This window comes from Oncorhynchus clarkii, chromosome 10, assembly GCF_045791955.1.
Source record: "Oncorhynchus clarkii lewisi isolate Uvic-CL-2024 chromosome 10, UVic_Ocla_1.0, whole genome shotgun sequence".
In the NCBI taxonomy this organism is placed as follows: Eukaryota; Metazoa; Chordata; class Actinopteri; order Salmoniformes; family Salmonidae; genus Oncorhynchus; species Oncorhynchus clarkii.
Genome location: NC_092156.1, coordinates 17,004,128 through 17,028,292, shown reverse-complemented (window position 1 = coordinate 17,028,292; position 24,165 = coordinate 17,004,128). Strand labels below are relative to the sequence as shown.

Sequence of the window (24,165 nt, the reverse complement as noted above, 5' to 3'; positions counted from 1 at the left end):
CCTGTTTGAACTCGTTACCTGTATAAAAGACCTGTCCACACACTCAAACAGACTCCAACCTCTCCACAATGGCCAAGACCAGGGAGCTGTGTAAGGACATCAGGGATTGAATTGTAGACCTGCTCAAGGCTGGGATGGGCTACAGGACAATACGCAAGCAGCTTGGTGAGAAGGCAACAACTGTTGGCTCAATTATTAGAAAATGGAAGAAGTTCAAGATGACGGTCAATCACCCTCGGTCTGGGGCTCCATGCAAGATCTCACCTCGTGGGGCATCAACGATCATGAGGAAGGTGAGGGATCAGCCCAGAACTACACGGCAGGACCTGGTCAATGATCTGAAGAGAGCTGGGACCACAGTCTCAAAGAAAACCATTAGTAACACACTACGCCGTCATGGATAAAAATCCTGCAGCGCACGCAAGGTCCCCCTGCTCAAGCCAGCGTATGTCCAGGCCGGTCTGAAGTTTGCCAATGACCATCTGGATGATCCAGAGGAGGAATGGTAGAAGGTCATGTGGTCTGATGAGACAAAAATAGAGCTTTTTGGTCTAAACTCCACTCGCCATGTTTGGAGGAAGAAGAAGGAAGAACACCATCCCAACCGTGAAGCATAGGAGGTGGAAACATCATTCTCTGGGGATACTTTTCTGCAAAGGGGACAGGACGACTGCACCGTATTGAGGGGAGGATGGATGGGGCCATGTATCTCGAGATCTTGGCCAACAACCTCCTTCCCTCAGTAAGAGCATTGAAGATGGGTTGTGGCTGGGTCTTCCAGCATTACAACGACCCAAAACACACAGCCAGGGCAACTAAGGCGTGGCTCCGTAAGAAGCATCTCAAGGTCCTGGAGTGGCCTAGCCAATCTCCAGACCTGAACCCAATAGAAAATCTTTGGAGGGAGCTGAAAGTCCGTATTGCCCAGCGACAGCCCTGAAACCTGAAGGATCTGGAGAAAGTCTGTATGGAGGAGTGGGCCAAAATCCCTGCTGCAGTGTGTGCAAACCTGGTCAAGAACTACAGGAAACGTATGATCTCTGTAATTGCAAACAAAGGTTTCTGTACCAAATATTAAGTTCTGCTTTTCTGATGTATCAAATACTTATGTCATGCAATAAAATGCAAATTAATTACTTAAAAATCATAATGTGATTTTCTGGATTTTTGTTTTAGATTCCGTCTCTCACAGTTGAAGTGTACCTATGATAAAAAATTACAGACCTCTACATGCTTTGTAATAAATCGGCAGTGTATCAAATACTTGTTCTCCCCACTGTATATCATTGGCCTGTCTTAAGCATTCATGATGCCCTACAAAAATCCTGTATAAACAACATATCATTCATATTATAGGATGTAATAAACCATTATACCAGTTGGCTTGCTACCATGTGAATATCAGAGTTGATCAATCAGCTCGTAATTATCTAGAAGTATATTGGGAATTTAAACATGCTGCCACATCTTACAAATACACAATGCTCATTGGAGTTATTAGCTACACCTTTGGCAAGTTCCAGCCACCAAGACTAATGAGTGATCCCGCCCTCGTCTTCGTGAGTGCCAGAAAGTCACCATCATCCCTGCGTGGGAGAAAACTGAGTAAGACTACTCCCCACGACCAGCATCGGTGTCACAACCCTACTGTGAAGTGTGACTCAGGCCCCTCACCCACATGTCACTCTCTTCACGAAGCTCAGTAGTCACCCCTGTGTTTTGCCCAGTGAGTCAGCCTGCCAACACCAAGGTAAGCCAGCAGGTAAAGTCGATCAGACAATGGCTCAAAGCAGCGTTGGTGGGATAAGTGTTATTCTAACCATATGACCCATTATAATCCATTGGGCCTTTTCTCAGTGAAAAACCAGACTTATGAAACAAGTGAGTAAGACTTTGTTCAAAGCGCTCATTCAAGGAGTGTCCACTTGTGAACCTATGTGATCATGTGATTGTCGTGTCCGTTATTTAGAAAACAAAAGTATGCTCTAGGGCTATGTGATGACTCACCACACCAGCGTCATGGCAACAGTGGAATGCGGGGATCCTTGAATCAATAGTCCAGATAATGACTAAGCACACAAGATGACTTTACTCCTGAACTCATCTGATCCCTTTTACTCTTACAGGGTAGAGGGAATTCCTTTACTGGAAGGACGAGTTGAGACATACACTACTGGTCAAAAGGTCTACATTGTAGAAGAATAGTGAAGACATCAAAACTATGAAATAACACATGGAATCATGTAGTAACTAAAAAAGTGTTAAACAAATCAACACATATTTGAGGAATCTCATTTTTTAAATAGCCACCCTTTGCCTTGATGACAGCTTTGCACACTCTTGGCATTCTCTCAACCAGCATCATGAGGTAGTCACCTGGATTTCATTTCAATTAACAGGAGTGCCTTGTTAAAAAGATCATTTGTGGAATTTCTTTCCTTCTTAATGCGTTTGAGCCAATAAGTTGTGTTGTGACAAGGTAGGGGTGGTATACAGAAGATAGCCCTATTTGGTTAAATACCAAGTCCATATTATGGCAAGAACAGCACAAATAAGCAAAATAAATGACAGTCCATTACTTTAAGACATGGTCAGTCAATACGGAAAATTTCAAGAACTTTGAACGTTTCTTCAAGTGCAGTCGCAAAAACAATCAAGCGCTATGATGAAACTGTCTCTCAAGGGGACTGCCAAAGGAATGGAAGACCCAGAGTTACCTCTGCTGCAGAGGATAAGTTCACTAGAGTTACCAGCTTCAGAAATACCAGCCTAAATAAATGCTTCTTAGAGTTCAAGTAACGGACACATCTCAACATCAACTGTTCAGGAGACCACTGTCTTGTTTTGCACGCTTTGTACAAAATAATAAAATACAGTACTACAGGATATTTCTTAACGTAGCTCTTATTAGCTAGCTACAACTTGCATGTTCACGTATCTCCAACCATGACCAACTGACCATGACCTAACCATCTGGGTGGTCTTAACCAATCATAGCACAGTATAATACAGCAGTAAAATGCATCCAATAAAATTCAGTATGTTTACACATATGAATATTACATCCCCCTTCTTTTAAAACAAACAAAAAATGTTTACATATTATATTCTAAGCGTTTCTTTTGAAAACATGCTCTGCAGTTTGAACTCAAGGTAAGTAACCATTTATATTGCATATTAGACCAACTGAATCAACATAGACTCTGAACAATAATCCAACATACTGTTACTTTTCGAACAAGGGATTCTCAGCAACTCAGCTCTTACAGTAGAAATGACATCTTAACATTTCAAACAAATACAATACCAAAGCATTTAAAGTGAACTTTCAATAAGTTTACAATCTGAAACTCTTCTAGGGCAGCAATCCGCCTACACCCTTTGACATTTCACAGGTCTCGGACAGCTCTGGGCTTGACCTCTCTCCCTGACCTTATGCGATATGATGCTGAGCATGCTTGTGTGTCAGTCAACAGCTCTTGTGGTGTGCAGGTAAGTATGGTGTATGTTGTGCTGTGTGTGTGTGTGTGTGTGTGTCTTTCAGGGGAACAGTTCATCTCATCAGTGTGTTGTTCTTCTGTGTTCAGTAGGTGACGACGATTGCAACTGCTGGCTTCCAGAGGCCATTCTAACTGACTCTCCGTCGATCTGTGGTGGCAGTGGACTAGCTGACCTGTCGTAGTATCGCTTTTGTTGTTGTTGTCTCTGTGCACGTTTTTCATGCATTTCCTTGTAGCTGACGACCTCAGGTTGCAGCTGCTGGTTGGTGCTGGGAAGGATGGAGCAAAGTCTGCGGCTCATCAACAGCTGGGCTGGTGATTTGAAGCTGTCAACTGGAGTGTTGCGGTATTCAAGGAGACTGAGGTAGGGGTCTCTTGTCTGCTTTTGCTTTGTCCATGAGTGAATTATCGATCTGCACAGATTTTTCAGCAAGGCCATTACTTTAAGGGTAATGTGGGCTTGTGATGACATGTGTGAACTCCCATGCTTTTGTGAAGGACTCAAACTCATTTGATTTGGGCCCATTGTCAGATATTAAAGTCTCTACAATACCATGCCTGGCAAAGGATGCTTTCAGCTTGTGTATCACAGCTGCAGATGTGGTGCTGTGAAGCTTGTCGAGTTCGAAGTATCTGCTGTAGTAGTCCACTGTTACGATGTAGTCCTCGTTGATCCAGGTGAACAGATCGGTTGCCATGACCTGCTAGGGTCGGTCTGGGATACATCTTTGGTGTTTGAGGGGCGTCATTCAAGACATATGGCGCATTTACCAACAATGTCCTCTATTTGTTTGCACATTCCGGGCCAAAACAAAATGTCCTGTGCTCTCTGTTTGCACTTTTCCATGCCCATGTGTCCAGCATGGATCTTTGTCAAAAGCTCTTCTCTGAGACTGGTAGGAATAATAATTTTCTCTCCTGTGAAAATTATTCCGTTGATCTGTGATAGTTCATCACAATGGTTCCAGAATTCTGAGATGCTCCGAGGGCATTTCTCCTCTCCTCAGGCCATCCATCCTGTATGACTTTCCTCAGTTGTGCGAGTTGCGAGTCCTTTTCTGTTTCTGCTTGGATCTCCTTCAGTTCTGTGTCACTTACTGGTAAGTTGCTGTACACAGTGTGCACTTGCATGTCCATGCCTTCACTGAGGCTGCTGTCCTTATAGGTAAGAAACTTCCTGGAGAGCGTGTCTGCGACAGGGATGTCTTTGCCTGGATGGTGAGTGATTGTGAAGTCGTATTTCTGTAGCCTTGGCTTGTGGTCGGATTCCACAATGACTTGTCGTCCATATACGTACTGATGGAAACATTTACATCCAAACAGAATGGCGTAGAGCTCCTTTTTGATTTGAGCGTAGTTGATTTCACAGTCCGAGAGAATGGGAAGCGTAACCAATGGGCTTTCCTTCTGGCAGTAGCACTGCACCTAGTCCATACTTCGATGCGTCCACTTGGAGTCTGAGCTCTTTGTTGGGGTCATAGTAGGCAAGGATTGGTCCTGGTTCTCTCGTGATCAAGTCTTTCACATTCTGGAAAGCAATGTCGTGCTGCTTGTCCCAGAGAAACTCACTGGACTGCTTTAGCAGTTGACGCAGGGGTGCATTAGCCAAGTTCGCACCCAGGCTCTCCAATGCTAAGTAGTTGACCATGCCAAGCACTGTTTCCAGCTCTGCAGGGTTCTTTGGTGGCACCATTTCTTTTATGGCTAAGATCTTCTGTAGCTGACCTCTGTAGCGCTGACTGTGCTCTTCTCGGGGTTGAGCCGGACTCCTCTTTAGTTCGACCAAAGACAAGGGTGTCGTCCACAATTGTCACAACTCCGTCGAGGCCTCCGTCGATCTTTCGCAGAAACTCGTCTTGGGCTGAGATAATCCCAAAAGGCAGGCGACGGAATCTGTAGCGTCCAAACGGTGTGTTGAATGTTGTGAGCTTAGATGACTCTTCTGTGAGCTTGATAGCCCAGTAGCCTGATCTAGCGTCCATGACACTGAAGTAGTGTGCTCCCGCTAGCTTGTGTGCGATGCCAACTAGCATGGTAAAGTATAATGGGGGTGTTTGATAGCCTTGTTCAAGTCTCTTGGGTCGAGGCATACCCGGAGCTTGCCTGTGCGTGGTTTCTCCACCACCACTAACGCGTTAACCCAGTCAGTCGGTTCTGTAACCTTGGTGACTATGTCAGATTTGGAGAGCATGGAGCACTCTTTCTTCAGACGGTCACGGAGAGCAAGGGGAATATTTGTCAGTGGGTAGACCACAGGGTTGCGTCTGGGTCAAGGTGAATGGTATATTCTCCTGGGAATAATCCTATTCCTGTAAAAACATCAGCAAACTCCTCCAGTACATTGTGTCTCTACTGGTGCTGTCACTGATAAAACTAGCTTGATGAGGTCCATGTCTAAACATGCTTTAAGACCTAGCACTGCAGGTGCTCCAGTGTCAACAACGTAAAAGTCCAACATCATGTCACTTTCCTTGTATTTGCATTTGAAAGTGCATGTGCCCTTTACTGGGAGCTGTTCACCACCATAACCAGTCAGTCTGCATGTGGTGGGCTGTAGCTCACATTCAGATGGCAAGCTGCGGTACTTATTCAGAGGAATAATGTTTACTTGTGCAGCAGTGTCTAGTTTGAACTTTAGCTCTGTGCCTTGTGTTCCTATCTCAATATCAGCAAAGGCTTGCTCTGTCTCTGATATTACTTTTCTGTGTCGGTGAATCAATAAACAGTTCATCAGCGTTTGACTTTTTGATTGACATTTCATCGTCACTCACTGTGTGTACTGTTTTTCCACGGTAAGCTCTGCACACATTTGCAAAGTGATTCCATTTTCCACATTTAGTACACTGTTTGCCTTTAGCTAGGCAATTTCCTTGTTCGCCATGCACTTTGTATCCACATGTTTAGGGGCGTTTTAAGAGTCAAACAGTGTACTAAATGTGGTAAATGGAATCACTTTGCAAAAGTGTGTAGAGCTTACCGTGGAAAAACAGTAGAGTGAAGATGAAATGTCTGGTGGAAATGTATACTTTGGTCTGAATTGTACTTTGGTCTGGATTCCAAATGGGAGATTATTGGTTCCAACCGCCATGTCTTTGTGAGAAGCGGTGTGGGGGAACGATGATCTCCCACCGTAAAGCATGGAGGAGGTGGTGTTATTGTGTGGGGGTGATTTGCTGGTGACACTGTCAGTGATTTATTTAGAATTCAAGGCACACTTAACCAGCATGGCTACCACAGCATTCTGCAGCGATACGCCATCCCATCTGGCTTGGGCCTAGTGGGACTAACATTTGTTTTTCAATAGGACAATGACCCAACACACCACCAGGCTGTGGAAGGGCTATTTTACCAAGAAGGAGAGTGATGGGTGCTGCATCAGATGACCTGGCCTACACAATCCCCCAAACAAATTGAGATGGTTTGGGATGAGTCAGACCGAAGAGTGAAGGAAAAGCAGTCAACAAGTGCTCAGCATATGTGGGAACTCCTTCAATACTGTTGAAAAAGCATTTCAGGTGAAGCTGGTTGAAAGAATGCCAAGAGTGTGCAAAGTTGTCATCAAGGCAAAGGGTGGCTATTTGAAATATATTTTGATTTAACACTTTTTGGGTTTCTACATGATTCCATGTGTTATTTCATAGCTTTTATGTCTTCACTATTATTCTACAATTTAGTGGGTGTTCTAAAACTTTTGACCGGTAGTGTACCGTAGTTCAACAACATGGGTTAATTTGACCCGACAACATGCTAAGATCAACTAGCTTACTCCAGTCTCCTCTCTGTCGTCATTTCTGAGAACATGGAAGTTGCTAAAACTCAAAGAAATTGGTCAGTGTTAGCGTAAAGGAAAGTGCACATGGCTAAATAATTGGACATGTTTTGGGCCAAAACACCGCTTTATATTGCCTCAGACCATGATTTGAGGCAAACACAGCCACAGCGAGGTCTCACCTTGTGGTTTGGCAGCCAAGGCTTCCTTATTGATCGATACCTTCCCGATGACGTCATCACGGCTGGAACGACACAAGGGCTACAGGTTAGGCAGATTCCACTGAACTTGCTCTTCAAGTTTGTACCACTGTCAATAATAAATTCATATGAGTCTGCAGTGTGTATGTTTACCACAATGCAGGCTAGCTGTCACAGGTTTTTCTTGCACAATAGTGTAGTTTTAGCAACTTCTCATGTCCAAAGGTCTTATGATAAAACAATGGGTCATTTGTATATGCTAGCTCAATCAGCTTCCTGGTTTTATACCGGCGCAGCCGTTTTTTGCACACCGCAGCTGATTGCAAGCCCAGGGAGAAGAGGACGCTAAATACCCCTGAAATTTGTTGAGACAACTAAATTATAATAAAAAAAATAGGTCTACAGTGCATTCGGAAAGTATTCAGACTGCTTGACTCGTATCACATTTTGTTACGTTACAGCCTTGTTCTAAAATGTATTCAATTGTTTTCCCCTCAAATCTACACACAATACCCCGTAATGACAAAGCGAAAACATGTTTAGACATTTTTGCAAATGTATATTAAAAAACAACAACTGAAATATCACTTTTACATAAGCATGCAGACCCTTTACTCAGGACTTTGTTGAAGCATCATTGGCAGCGATTAAAGCCTCGCGTCTTCTTGGGTATGACACTACAAGCTTGACACACCTGTATTTTGAGAGTTTCTCCCTTCTTCTCTGCAGATCCTCAAGCTCTGTCAGGTTGGATGGGGAGCGTTGCTGCACGGCTATTTTCAGGTCTCTCCAGAGATGTTCAATCGGGTTCAAGTCCGGGCTCTGGCTGGGCCACTTAAGGACATTCAGAGACTTGTCGCAAATCCACTCCTGCATTGTCTGTGTGCTTAAGGTCATGTTCTTGATGGAAGGTGAACTTTTACCCCAGCCTTTGCCCCAGAGGTCCTGAGCAGGTTTTCATCTAGGATCTCTCTGTACTTGGCTCCGTTCATCTTTGTCTTGATCCTGGCTCCCAGTCCCGGCAGCTGAAATGGTGCCCGTTTCCTCCAGACATGACGCTTGGCATTCAGGCCAAAGAGTTCAATCTTGGTTTCATCAGACCAGATAAACTTGTTTCTCATGGTCAGAGTCCTTTAGATGCCTTTTGGCAAACTCCAAGCGAGCTGTCATGTGCCTTTAATGAGGAGTGGCTTCCGTCTGGCCACTCTACCATAAAGGCCTGATTGGTAGAGTGCTACAGAAATGGTTGTCTTCTGGAAGGTTCTCACATTTCCACAGAGGAACTCTGGAGCGCTGTCAGAGTGACCATTGGGTTCTTGGTCACCTCCCTGACCATTGCCCTTCTCCCCCGATTGCCCAGATTGGCCGGGCGTCCAGCTCTAGGAAGAGTCTTGGTGATTCCAAACTTTTTCAATTTAAGAATGATGGAGGCCACTGTTCTTGGGGACCTTCAACACTACAAATTGTTTTGGTATCCTTACTCAGATCTATGCTGACAAAATCATGTCTCAGGGCTCTACAGACAAATACTTCAACCTCATGGCTTGGTTTTTGCTCTGAAATGCACTGTAAACTGTGGGACCTTATATATAGACAGGTGTGTGTGTGCCTTCCAAATCAGTTGAATATACCACAGATGGACTCCAACCAAGTTGTAGAGACATCTCAAGGATGATCAATGGAAACAGGATGCACCTGAGCTCCATTTAGAGTCTCATAGCAAAGGGTCTGAATACTTATGGAAAGAAAGGTTTCGTTTTTTTAAATAATACATTTGCAAACATTTCTAAAAACCTGATTTCACTTTGTCATTGTGGGATATTGTGTGTAGATTGATGAGGGGGGAAAAAAACAATGTAATCCATTTTAGAATCGGGCTGTAACGTAACAAAATGTGGAAAAAGGGAAGGGGTCTGAATACTTTCCGAATACACTGCATGTTTCCACGTAGCAGATATGACATGGACACACATACTCATTCAAGGGGTTCCCTTAATTTTTACTATTTTCTACATTGTAGAATAATAGTGAAGACATCAAAACTATGAAATAACACGTAGTAACCAAAAAAAAATCTTATTTTAGATACTTCAAAGTAGCCACCCTTTGCCTTGATGACAGCTTTGCACACTCTTGGCATTCTCTCAACCAGCTTCATGAGGAATGTTTTTCCAACGGTCTTCAAGGAGTTCCCACATATGCTGAGCACTTGTTGGCTGCTTTCCTTCACTCTGCTGTCCAAGTCATCCCAAACCATCTCAATTCGGTTGAAGTCGGATGTTTGTGGAGGCCAGGTCATCTGATGCCGCACTCCATCATCACTCTTCTTCTTGGTCATATAGCCCTTACACAGCCTTGAGGTGTGTTGGGTCTTAAGTCCCACTAATCTCAAATGGTGGGATGGCGTATTGATGGGATGGCGTATTGCTGCAGAATGTTATGGTAGCCATGCTGGTTAAGTGTGCCTTGAATTCTAAATAAATCACTGACAGTGTCACCAGCAAAGCACCCCCACACCATAACACCTCATCCATGCGTTAGGTGGGAACCATACATGCGGAGATAATCATTCACCTATTATGGGTCTCACAAAGACATGGCGGTTGGAACCAAACATCTCAAATTTGTACTCAGGCCAAAGGACAGATTTCCACCGGTCTAATGTCCATTGCTCGTGTTTCTTGGCCCAAGCAAGTCTCTTCTTCTTATTGGTGTCCTTTTGTAGTGGTTTCTTTGCAGCAATTCAACCATGAATGCCTGACTCACAAAGTCTCCTCTTAACAGTTGATGCTGAGGTGGGTCTGTTACTTAAACTCTGAAGCATTTATTTGGGCTGCAATTTCTGAGGTTGGTAACTAATGAACTTATCCTCTGCAGCAGCGGTAATTCGGTCTTCCATTCCTGTGGCGGTCCTCATGGGAGCCAGTTTCATTCATAGCGCTAGATGGTTTTTGTAACTGCACTTCAAGAAACTTCACAGTTTCTTCAAGAAACTTGACATTTTCCGGATTGATTGACGCTCATGTCTTAAAGTAATGATGGACTGTTGTTCCTCTTTGTTTATTTGAGCTGTTCTTTCCATATTAAGGACTTGTTTTTTTTAACCAAATAGGGCTATATTCTGTATACCACCTCTACCTTGTCACAACACAACTTATTGGCTCAAACATTTTAAGGAAAGTAACTCTACAAATTGACAAGGCACACCTGTTCACCGTAATGCATTCCAGGTAACTACCTCATGAATATGGTTGAGAGAATGCCAAGAGTGTGCAAAGCTGTCATCAAGGCAAAGGGTGGCTACTTTGAAGAATCTCAAATATATTTAGATTTGTTTAACACTGTTTTGGTTACCACATGATTCCATGTGTTATTTCATAGTTTTGATGTCTTCACTATTATTCTACAATGTAGAAAAGAGTAAAAAAATAAAGAAACCCTAGAATGAGTAGGTGTTTCTAAACTTTTGACTGGTACTGTACCTCCTTGAAAAAAGCAGAAGACAACTTCTTCATGTAACTTATTCTTTAACCTTTTGGACTCATACAGTGCCTTGCGAAAGTATTCGGCCCCCTTGAACTTTGCGACCTTTTGCCACATTTCAGGCTTCGAACATAAAGATATAAAACTGTATTTTTTTGTGAAGAATCAACAACAAGTGGGACACAATCATGAAGTGGAACGACATTTATTGGATATTTCAAACTTTTTTAACAAATCAAAAACTGAAAAATTGGGCGTGCAAAATTATTCAGCCCCTTTACTTTCAGTGCAGCAAACTCTCTCCAGAAGTTCAGTGAGGATCTCTGAATGATCCAATGTTGACCTAAATGACTAATGATGATAAATACAATCCACCTGTGTGTAATCAAGTCTCCGTATAAATGCACCTGCACTGTGATAGTCTCAGAGGTCCGTTAAAAGCGCAGAGAGCGTCATGAAGAACAAGGAACACACCAGGCAGGTCCGAGATACTGTTGTGAAGAAGTTTAAAGCCGGATTTGGATACAAAAAGATTTCCCAAGCTTTAAACATCCCAAGGAGCACTGTGCAAGCGATAATATTGAAATGGAAGGAGTATCAGACCACTGCAAATCTACCAAGACCTGGCCGTCCCTCTAAACTTTCAGCTCATACAAGGAGAAGACTGATCAGAGATGCAGCAAGAGGCCCATGATCACTCTGGATGAACTGCAGAGATCTACAGCTGAGGTGGGAGACTCTGTCCATAGGACAACAATCAGTCGTATATTGCACAAATCTGGCCTTTATGGAAGAGTGGCAAGAAGAAAGCCATTTCTTAAAGATATCCATAAAAAGTGTTGTTTAAAGTTTGCCACAAGCCACCTGGGAGACACACCAAACATGTGGAAGAAGGTGCTCTGGTCAGATGAAACCAAAATTGAACTTTTTGGCAACAATACAAAACGTTATGTTTGGCGTAAAAGCAACACAGCTGAACACACCATGCCCACTGTCAAACATGGTGGTGGCAGCATCATGGTTTGGGCCTGCTTTTCTTCAGCGGGGACAGGGAAGATGGTTAAAATTGATGGGAAGATGGATGGAGCCAAATACAGGACCATTCTGGAAGAAAACCTGATGGAGTCTGCAAAAGACCTGAGACTGGGATGGAGATTTGTCTTCCAACAAGACAATGATCCAAAACATAAAGCAAAATCTACAATGGAATGGTATCCAGGTGTTAGAATGGCCAAGTCAAAGTCCAGACCTGAATCCAATCGAGAATCTGTGGAAAGAACTGAAAACTGCTGTTCACAAATGCTCTCCATCCAACCTCACTGAGCACGAGCTGTTTTGCAAGGAGGAATGGGAAAAAATGTCAGTCTCTCGATGTGCAAAACTGATAGAGACATACCCCAAGCGACTTACAGCTGTAATCGCAGCAAAAGGTGGCGCTACAAAGTATTAACTTAAGGGGGCTGAATAATTTTGCACGCCCAATTTTTCAGTTTTTGATTTGTTAAAAAAGTTTGAAATATCCAATAAATGTCGTTCCACTTCATGATTGTGTCCCACTTGTTGTTGATTCTTCACAAAAAAATACAGTTTTATATCTTTATGTTTGAAGCCTGAAATGTGGCAAAAGGTCGCAAAGTTCAAGGGGGCCGAATACTTTCGCAAGGCACTGTACCTGTATACTGGTTGAAACTGGCAGATTTTGACACTGATAAGTGCCTAAATTGGAACGGAGTGGCTTTACAATAACATTTTCTAAAACAAAGTCAGAGTTCAAGCACTGCGCTTCACAGTTCTGCATGGGTTTTGATTGACAGCTGTTCTGAACTTCAGCACCGCACACGACAAGTTGCCGCCCCCATCTCTCCTGCTAATTGGGCAAATTATGCAAATGTTTTGTTGTCTGAGTGAGGGAAATGCTGTAAATTAAGAGGACTCAATGTATTTTGCAAGATCAAATGTCATACAAGCAAGCCAAACACCCAAGCACAATATTTTTAGATTAACAAATGTGGCAATAAGTATAGTAAAAATCAACAGCGTAATGTTTATGTTCAGTATTGTGTCAGGTGAACTGTTGTGTCCTCAACCTGTCTAATAATGTTCCCATAATCTCAAAACTGTTTTTCAATTTCCACCATGCTTATGCTTTTCATATTTCCTCTGTAAGAAACATTTAAATGTAGTCCTATCCATATAGACCAATTCCCATGAGTGTAAAGGGTTAATGTACTGTAGTGTTTTGAATTTAATATTTAAAAAAGGACTTAAATATATTTGAATAGGGTCCATAATGGATATAAATAATATCAAAATTAAAATACAGTACGGCATAGGACTTGAAAGGATTGTTTACTATTGCTGTAGTAAAAACCTTGTGGCAATGATATAAAAGTTGACTTTGAGAAGATACAACCTCCTCATTACCTCAGTGAGTCCTCATCCAGCACATGGAAGGAGATGGTATGGAAGGACGGGGGCAGGTGAACGTTATACTCCTCCCCCCAGAAGGGAGAGAGCGTCTTCCATATCGTAGCCGTCCTGGGAGAGATAGATAAGGTCATACTATTATCAACATTATCAACATTATCAACATCAAGGCATATTGAGATACGGTCATAAGACAACACCATAAAGGCATATTAATAACGTGATGCAGGCATAAATACACAATAATCTATACTAGTCCCCGTATTGATCTAGTAGCACATCTGAGTCATTCAGGAGCCCTGAATTTGAGTAACGATGTGTTTTCCAATGACAGAGATTTATCTTAGTTTGCGTCATTGACCAAACACAATAAACCTTGATTGTTTGTTGCTAATAGGTTAATAGCTGGCTAGCCAAGGATTTATATTCCTGCTAAATGTCTTAAAAAACAACAGGACCATCCAACATTAAGAATGGCTGAGGTATTCATTTATTTCCAAAGGAAAAGGCATTACATAAATCTTTAAAATAACTGTCCCGCGTTTCCAGATATCTATAACATATGACCCAGTAATGAATTACACTGAGTGAAATAGTTTTCCTTCCAAATTCCCCAAAAAATTGAATTAAGAATGTTAAAATCAGCTTTTCTGTTTTGGAATGGTGTGGGTATATACACCGGTCATTACAAATATTAACGTGAGTATAACACTGATTGGCTAGCTCAGCCAAAGAACCAACATGACATGTTCTATGAGGAAAGACAAAGCATTTTTTTATGATCCTTCCTTAACATGATCCTTCCTTAACCCATAGGAAGTCCCACCCAGTTGACTACTCCAAAATGGTGAAAGTGCTCAATGGTGCTGCCCATATTTAAACAGGCTTTTGCTGTGAGGATGCAGAGTCATTAGAGTATTTTTTTTGGTATTGTCCATATGTAGCTGATTTTTGGTCACAGGTCCAGAAGTGGCTGAAGAATTGCAACATTTGCCTAGAACTAATGCTGCAGATAGCAATACTGGGTGATTTGAAAATCCATAGTCAATCAATTAATAATATAATAATTATTTTAGCTAAAAAATATATATTTTTAATTTACAATCTGTAGAAGCTATGAAAATAGAAAGGTTCAGTACTTTGTGAAGCATCCCAGCACAGTTGAAAAATATATGTCAAATAGAAATTCAATATGGATGGTGTTGAGAGATAGATGGGAGGGATTGAATGGAGATGAAGGGTGGGACTAACAACAAGATAACCAATGTAAAACATACGGGGTCTGTAAAATGTATATAGGTTCAGAACTTTTGTGAAATAGCACAGTTACAAATAGAAACCAAAATGGATGGACATCAGAAAAAGAGAAAGGACTAAAAACAAACAAAATATGACTATTGTAAAATAGATTGAGTCTGTAAAATGTGTATAAGATGTATAAACTGAAGGTAGAAGCCTAGTGTTATTGTTTAATAGTTTACTCCAATTGGCGGAAGGGTGGTAGGTAGGGTTTGTGGGGAATAATAAAAGGTATATTCTAAAAAAAAAGTGTGTGTATATCTATATAGGTATGTGCATGTATATGGATACATATATTTACCCCCCAAAATATATGGGGGATTGGAAATGATGCAGACAATTACATTGATGGAAGCAACAATCATTACGCAATATTAAGCTGTTCCACCCCTTAAACATTTTTTTTACAAATAAAACAAGCCTTGATCATTCTCTATGGGTAGGATTTTTCTGCAATTCATTCTGCAAATCCTAGTATAGGACAAGTCAACAACATTTGGGTTTGAGTAAACGAAAAAGTAAAAAAAATATGTTGTTTTTTAAAGTGTGATTTTGACAAGACATTTACTTAACTCTCCTAAGTAATTTCCCCATTACCCCTCCCCTCCATCTCACTATGGAGACAGGCAGGCTCAAATTCCACAATTAAGGATTTACTAGCGAGAGAGCATACAGCCATTGACTTCAGCTTTTTGCAGTCAGCCCCCATTCAGTGAGCCAGACGAGAGGTCAAACAGTTAAACATTAACAAGCAAAGCTGGCCTTTTCTTACTTTACTGTTCAGTCTACAGCAGATTGTCAGGCTGAGGCAACCAACTGACTTAACCAGCAGATTGCTCATAACAACAAACGCTTGGTTAAAGATAATGGCCATATTGTCCTAATCCTTTTGGATAACACAGTCCTAAATTAAAGGCATTTCTCTTCTATGCAGACAAACCTCAGCTAAAAATTATTTTAGTCCATCACAATCGACAAACAAGACATTGTAATTCTAGATATAATACGTGGATTAAAACACACTCTTGGCTTTCATCAAAACACACCCAGGTGGATCTAAATACAAAGCTTTAGCCAGCTGAGATGTGTCAAACTAATTGAAAGTAAGCGGTGCGCTATGGAAATTATCTAATTAATCAAAAGCGGTAAAATGTATCATAATCGCCTTAGCGCAAACAAAGCAGGGCGGAAGAGAGGATCTTCAGCCGGCTTAATAGGTCTGCCAGAGACAGGACACACAAACACATACCTAATGATGGCCTCATTGTCAATCCTCACGATGCAATATGGATCACTGCTTCCAGTTCTGCAATGGAAATCAGAGAGGGCATAAACACATTCACTGATGAAACTCGGAGAAGATGACAGTTACACGGTAAGGCATACCTACATAAAGACTTCATAAAACATTATTACTGTACCAAAACGCATTCATAAGCAGTACTAATGCTTATGCCAACAACCGCATGTTGAAATTTCATAGCCTGTGTCAGTAATGTCACTTATAATGCGGACATAATATATTAAATGCTTATGTACTGACATGTTTGTTAGTAGTAATGAATGTAGAATGGCATCCTTATGTAGGTACCCTTCAAATAAAAAGTGTTGCCCAAATGTCCATAGACACTCAATGGTCTACCCGAGGCAGAGGTTACATATAATTTTATAAATGTTTAATTCTAACAAAAATAAAACATTGCGGATGGATGGATAAGCCTAATTGTACTGATGCTAAGCTCTACAACCACAAGGTGTGAGGAAATATTAAAACAAAGGATTGAGCCAGCATAGAAACATTTCACATGCTTTTTGTGTGTGTGTGTGTGTGTGTGCACGCGCGCTTGTGTGTTCACGTGCATTTCCTTTGGTGTGAGTCAAAGCCTACGGCGAAAGGGCACCAGATGCGTAAACAGCCTCTCTAGTCTAGCCTTTGCAGCTTCCCAGTTCAAAAGACCCATCCCGGGTACCGGCAGACATCACAACCGGTCCGGGTCTGCTGCTGGCCTTTAAAGCCTCAGGCTGCGTCCCAAATCAAATAAGAAAATCTAATCAAAGTTTATTGGTCACGTACACAGTTTAGCAGATGTTATAGTAGGTACAACAAAATGTTTTGTGTTACTAGATCCTAACAGTGTAGTAAAAAATGTCAAACAAAATAATTATTAAATAATTGAAGCAAGACATCAAAAGTTAGGACGAAGTCAAAAATTCAAATAAACACCATCAGTAATCTAAATGCAATCTATGTGAATATACAGCGCCTTCAGAAAGAATTCACACCCCTTGACTTTTTTCACATTTTGTTGTGTTACAGCATGAATTTAAAATGGATTAAATTGGAGATTGTCTCATCAGCCCGCACACACAATGTCAAAATGAAAATTGTTACGAATTAATAAAAAAAATTAAAAGGTGACATTTCTTGAGTCAATAAGTATTCAACTACTTTGTTATGGGAAGCCTAACTAAGTTCAGGAGTAAATAACTCCTGAACAGGAGTAAAGAACTACAAGTCACATAATAAGTTGAATTGACTAAATGGACAATAAGTGTTTGACATGATTTTTGAATGACTACCTCACACATACAATTATCTTTAAGGTCCCTCAGTTGAGCATTGAATTTCAAACAGATTCAACCACAAAGACCAGGGAGGTTGTCCAATACCTCGCAAAGAAGGCCACCTATTGGTAGATTGGGGGTGCAGACGTTGAATATGCCTTTTAGCATGGTGAAGTTATTAATTACACCATCCAAAGTGTATCAGTACACGCAGTCACTACAAAGATACAGGCGTCCTTCTTAACTCATTTGCCAGAGAGGAACGAAACCGCTAAGAGATTTTACCATGAGGCCAATGGTGACTTTAAAACAGTTACAGAGTTAATGTCTGCGATAGGAGAAAACTGAGGAAGGATCAACAATATTGTAGTTACTCTAAAATACTAACCAAATGAAAGTGAAAAGGAAGCCTGCACAAAATATAAATATTTCAAAACATGCATCCTGTTTGAATTAAGGCACTAAAGTAAACCCGCAAAAAATGTGGCAAAGAAATTTACTTCATGTCTGAATACAAAGCGTTGTTTGGGGCAAATCCAAAACACATCACTGAGTACCACTCTTCATATTCTCAAGCATGGTGGTGGATACATCACGTTATGGGAATGCTTGTCATCGGCAAGGACTTGGGAGTTTTTTGGGGGGGATAAAAGGAAACGGAATGGAGACAAGCACAGGCAAAATCCTAGAGGAAAACCTGTTTCAGTCTGATTTCCAATTAACACAGACACAAATTCACCTTTCAGCAGGACAATTACCTAAAACAAGGCCAAATATACACTGGAGTTGCTTACCAAGATGACATTGAATGTTCCCGAGTGGCCTAGTTACAGTTTTGACCTAAAAATCGTCTTGAAAATCTATGGCAAGACTTGCAAATGACTGTCTAGCAATGATCAACAACCAACTTGAAGAATAATGTGCAAATATTGTACAATCCATGTGTGCAAAGTGCTTAAGAGACTTGCCCAGAAAGACTCACAGCTGTAATCACTGCCAAATGTGACTCTAACATGTATTGGCTCAGGGGGTTGAATACTTATGTACAGTTGAAACTCAGGTTTCACAATTCCTGACATTTAATCCTAGTGAAAATGCCCTGTCTTAGGTCAGTTAGGATCAACACTTTATTTTAAGAATGTGAAATGTCAGAATAATAGTAGAAATCATTATTTCAGCATTTATTTATTTCATCACATTCCCAGTGGGTCAGAAGTTTACATAAACTCAATTAGTATTTGATAGCACTGCCTTTAAATTGTTTAACTTGGCCCAAATATTTTGGGTAGCCATCCACAGGCTTCCCACAATAAGTTGGGTGAATTTTGGCCCATTCCTCCTGACAGAGCAGGTGTAACCAAGTCAGATTTGTAGGCTTCCTTGCTCGCACACGCTTTTTCAGTTCTGCCCACACATGTTCTATGTGACTGAGGTCAGGGCTTTGTGATGGCCACTCATACCTTGCCTTTGCTGTCCTTAAGCCATTTTGCCACAACGTTGGAAGTATGCTTGAGGTCATTACCCATTTGGAAGACCCATTTGCGACCAAGCATAAAAAAAATTGACTGCACAAAACAAATACCTCAAACACTGAGCCATATTGTATGCTACATTTTTGGGGGGGAAATCACATTCCTTGCTTTTCAGATCTAGATTCAGAGTGTGTTGTTTGAGAAGGCATCTTCTGAAGCCAGACTCTATTGCAAAGTTATCGGCTCTCTATAGCTCAGCTCACCACCCCTTAGCACTAGCAGCCGGGCCAAGCCAGTTTGTGGGTATCAGTGGGTGCTTCCCAATAACATAAATGCACAGCTGTATGATACATGCCGAAAAAGTAGTTTACTACTTCCCACAAATCTAAAAGTATTGGATTGGTGGAAGGCGAGGCATGTTCTAGTGGGAGTTTATCATATTTCTAATATCAGTAATTTCCCTTCCAATCATTGTTGGAGGAAGGAGAGATATCGCTCCTTCCTCCAATATTCTGGACATAGTCTTTGTTTCTCTGTGAGTCAGATCAGAGCCTTCTCATTTTGCCAAGGAAGGAACACTCAAGTCAGTCTTCTAAGAGCCTATGTTATCTAAGGGGTCGTGGCTGGATAGAAAATGTGCAAGTCCCAAATATAGAGCACTCTGGTCAAAAGTAATGCACGGTATAGAAAATAGGGTGCCATTATGAAACAAAACCAGTGTGTGTATTTCTAATATGGTAGATGACCTGATTAAATGTTTGGACTAGTACGCATGCCAAACAGTGTCAACAAGAGGCTGTAGAGCCAGGGTGGGCATCGTTTTAGATGTGAAATAAAAAATAAAAAAAACTTTATTTAACCAGGTAGGCTAGTTGAGAACAAGTTCTCATTTACAACTGCGACCTGGCCAAGATAAAGCATAGCAGTGTGAACAGACAACACAGAGTTACACATGGAGTAAACAATTAACAAGTCAATAACACAGTAGAAAAAAAAGAAGAGTCTATATACATTGTGTGCAAAAGGCATGAGGAGGTAGGCGAATAATTACAATTTTGCAGATTAACACTGGAGTGATAAATGATCAGATGGTCATGTGCAGGTAGAGATACTGGTGTGCAAAAGAGCAGAAAAGTAAATAAATAAAAATAGTATGGGGATGAGGTAGGTAAATTGGGTGGGCTATTTACAGATGGACTATGTACAGCTGCAGCAACCGGTTAGCTGCTCAGATAGCAGATGTTTAAAGTTGGTGAGGGAGATAAAAGTCTCCAACTTCAGCGATTTTTGCAATTCGTTCCAGTGACAGGCAGCAGAGAACTGGAAGGATAGGCGGCCAAATGAGGTGATGGCTTTAGGGATGATCAGTGAGATACACCTGCTGGAGTGCGTGCTACGGGTGGGTGTTGCCATCGTGACCAGTGAACTGAGATAAGGCGGAGCTTTACCTAGCATGGACTTGTAGATGACCTGGAGCCAGTGGGTTTGGAGCGAGGGCCAGCCGACTAGAGCATACAGGTTGCAGTGGTGGGTGGTATGAGGTGCTTTAGTAACAAAGTGGATGGCACTGTGATAAACTGCATCCAGTTTGCTGAGTAGAGTATTGGAAGCTATTTTGTAGATGACATCGCCGAAGTCGAGGATCGGTAGGATAGTCAGTTTTACTAGGGTAAGTTTGGCGTGAGTGAAGGAGGCTTTGTTGCAAAATAGAAAGCCGATTCTAGATTTGATTTTGGATTGGAGATGTTTGATATGAGTCTGGAAGGAGAGTTTACAGTCTTGCCAGACACCTAGGTACTTATAGATGTCCACATATTCTAGGTCGGAACCATCCAGGGTGGTGATGCTAGTCGGGCGTGCGGGTGCAGGCAGCGAACGGTTGAAAAGCATGCATTTGGTTTTACTAGCAATTAAGAGCAGTTGGAGGCCACGGAAGGCGTGTTATATGGCATTGAAGCTCGTTTGGAGGTTAGATAGCAGTGTCCAAGGAAGGGCCAGAAGTATACAGAATGGTGTCGTCTGCGTAGAGGTGGATCAGGGAATCGCCCGCAGCAAGAGCAACATCATTGATATATACAGACAAAAGAGTCGGGCCGAGAATTGAACCCTGTGGCACCCCCATAGAGACTGCCAGAGGACCGAACAACATGCCCTCCGATTTGACACACTGAACTCTGTCTGCAAAGTAGTTGGTGAACCAGGCAAGGCAGTCATTAGAAAAACCGAGGCTACTGAGTCTGCCGATAAGAATATGGTGATTGGCAGAGTCGAAAGCCTTGGCCAGGTCGATGAAGACGGCTGCACAGTACTGTCTTTTATCGATGGCGGTTATGATATCGTTTAGTACCTTGAGCGTGGCTGAGGTGCACCCGTGACCGGCTCGGAAACCAGATTGCACAGCGGAGAAGGTACGGTGGGATACGAGATGGTCAGTGATCTGTTTGTTGACTTGGCTTTCAAAGACCTTAGATAGGCAGGGCAGGATGGATATAGGTCTGTAACAGTTTGGGTCCAGGGTGTCTCCCCGTTTGAAGAGGGGGATGACTGCGGCAGCTTTCCAGTCCTTGGGGATCTCAGATGATATGAGAGGTTGAACAGGCTGGTAATAGGGGTTGCGACAATGGCGGCGGATAGTTTCAGAAATAGAGGGTCCAGATTGTCAAGCCCAGCTGATTTGTACAGGTCCAGGTTTTGCAGCTCTTTCAGAACATCTGCTATCTGGATTTGGGTAAAGGAGAAGCTGGGGAGGCTTGGGCGACTAGCTGCGCGGGGGGGGGTTGAGCTGTTGGCCTTGGTTGGAGTAGCCAGGAGGAAGGCATGGCCAGCCTTTGAGAAATGCTTGTTGAAGTTTTCGATTATCATGGATTTATCGTGTTACCTAGTCTCAGTGCAGTGGGCAGCTGGGAGGAGGTGCTCTTGTTCTCCATGGACTTTACAGTGTCCCAGAACTTTTTGGAGTTTGTGCTACAGGATGCAAATTTCTGCTTGAAAAAGCTGGCCTTTGCTTTCCTGACTGACTGCGTGTATTGGTTCCTGACTTCCCTGAACAGTTGCATATCGCGGGGACTATTCGATGCTATTGCAGTCTGCCACAGAATGTTTTTGTGCTGGTCGAGGGCAGTCAGGTCTGGAGTGAACCAGGGGCTATATATCTGATCTTAGTTCTGCATTTTTTGAACGGAGCATGCTTATCGAAGATGGTGAGGAAGTTACTTTTAAAGAATGACCAGGCATCCTCAACTGACGGGATGAGGTCAATATCCTTCCAGGATACCCGGGCCAGGTCGATTAGAAAGGCCTGCATGCAGAAGTGTTTTAGGGAGCGTTTGACAGTGATTAGGGGTGGTCGTTTGACTGCGGACCCGTAGCGGATACAGGCAATGAGGCAGTGATCACTGAGATCCTGGTTGAAGACAGAGGAGGTGTATTTGGAGGGCCAGTTGGTCAGGACAACGTCTATGAGGGTGCCCTTGTTTACAGATTTAGGGTTGTACCTGGTGGGTTCCTTGATGATTTATGTGAGATTGAGGGCATCTAGCTTAGATTGTAGGACTGCCGGGGTGTTAAGCATATCCCAGTTTAGGTCACCTAACAGAACAAACTCTGAAGCTAGATGGGAGGCGATCAATTCACAAATGGTGCCCAGGGCACAGCTGTGAGCTGGGGGGGGGGGGGGGGGGCGACAGTGAAAGATTTATTTCTGGAGAGATTCATTTTTAAAATTAGAAGCTTGAACTGTTTGGGCATAGACCTGGAAAGTATGACAGATCTTTGCAGGCTAACTCCTCCCCCTTTGGCAGTTCTATCTTGACGGAAAATGTTATAGTTGGGTATGGAAATATCAGAATTTTTGGTGGCCTTCCTAAGCCAGGATTCAGATACAGCAAGGACATCAGGGTTGGCGGAGTGTGCTAAAGCAGTGAGTAAAACAAACGTAGGGAGGAGGCTTCTGATGTTGACATGCATGAAACCAAGGCTTTTTTGATCCCAGAAGTCAACAAATGAGGGTGCCTGGGGACATGCAGTGCCTGGGTTTACATCCACATCTCCCGCGGAACAGAGGAGGAGTAGGATGAGGGTGCGGCTAAAGGCTATCAAAACTGGTCGCCTAGAGCGTTGGGGACAAAGAATAAAAGGAGCAGATTTCTGGGCGTGGTAGAATATATTCAGGGCATAATGCGCAGACAGGGGTATGGTGGGGTGCTGGTACAGCGGAGGTAAGCCCAGGCACTGGACATGCTGGTTGTAATGGGTGAGGTCACCGCATGTGTGGGAGGTGGGACAAAGGAGGTATCAGAGGTATGAAGAGTGGAACTAGGGGCTCCATTGTAAACTAAAACAATGATAACTAACCTGAACAACAGTATACAAGGCATATTGACATTTGAGAGAGACATACAGCGAGGCATAAAGTAATCGCAGGTTTTGATTGGGAGAGCTAGCTAAAACAACAGGTGAGACAACAGCTAATCAGCTAACACAACAACAGCAGGTAAAATGGCGATGACTAGGCAGAGAGGGTCGGATTAACTACACACAGAACCTGAGTTCGCTGCTGGGGCCGACAGATAAAACAATTAATAAACAGAATGGAGTACCGTGATTAATGGACGTCCAGCAGGCATCAGCTATGTAGCCAAGTGATCATAGTGTCCACGTGGCAGCAGTAGATGGAACAGGGTAGCCGCCACTACGCTAGCGACACGGAATTTAAAGTTAGTAGCCCTGGGCTAGTAGGAGCGTCTGCTCCGACGGAGGCCGGATGAAGGCACAGCGGATGGAGTATTCGTCGGCAGACCAGTCGTGGTGGTGCGGCGGGGCGCCGTGTCGAGAGAGAATCCAAGCCAGATGGCGAAAGAGGTATTGTGGAATTTAGTTTGCTAGCCGGGAGATGTGCCTGGCTCACGGCTAACTGGTGCTAGCTTCGTGGCAGTGGCGTTAGCCACTATAGCCAATCGGTAGCAGCGGTGCCAAGGTCCAGAGTTAACAGCAAGGATCCGGTGGAGTTTTGGGCTCTAGCCGTGTATGAGTGGGGTTCGGGTGAACAGCTGAGTAGGCCGGGAGGTGGGCCTCAGGGATAGCGTCGGTACTGGGTGCCACGGTGAGTGCAAGCTAGCTATGAGCTAGCTAGCTGCAAGCTAGCTGTGAAGAGCAGAAGTAGTGGTCCAGGGATTACGGCAGGAATCCGGTGTTGTTGTGGAGAGACAGTCCGATACTGGTAGACTAGCGAGTATTATCCAGGGAAAAACAGGGCTGGTATCTGTGCAGAAGGTAAAAGCCGCTAGCAGTAGCTAACAATGACTAAATAGCTTGTATTTAATTAGCTGGTTAGCTTCTGGAGGTTCTTGAATGTGTTCTAAAATTTAAAATAATAGCGATTCCGTATCACATTGGGTGAGGCAGGTTACCGGAAGGTATAATCAAATTAAAAATCGAAAAGAGATTGAAAA

The 24,165-nt window shown here is 42.8% G+C and overlaps 1 protein-coding gene across 1 annotated transcript in view; it reads right to left on the bottom strand.

Annotated features, from left to right (window-relative positions):
- The window catches only part of LOC139418071 (RAS p21 protein activator 4), a 76,705-nt gene that overhangs the window by 45,651 nt on the left and 6,889 nt on the right, over positions 1–24,165 (bottom strand). The window contains exons 2-4 of the mRNA XM_071167237.1: positions 15,928–15,984; positions 13,377–13,490; positions 7,452–7,513 (exon numbers count right to left, since the gene is read on the bottom strand). Coding sequence (XP_071023338.1) covers positions 7,452–7,513; positions 13,377–13,490; positions 15,928–15,984 — 233 coding nt within the window. The remainder of the gene's footprint in view (positions 1–7,451; positions 7,514–13,376; positions 13,491–15,927; positions 15,985–24,165) is intronic.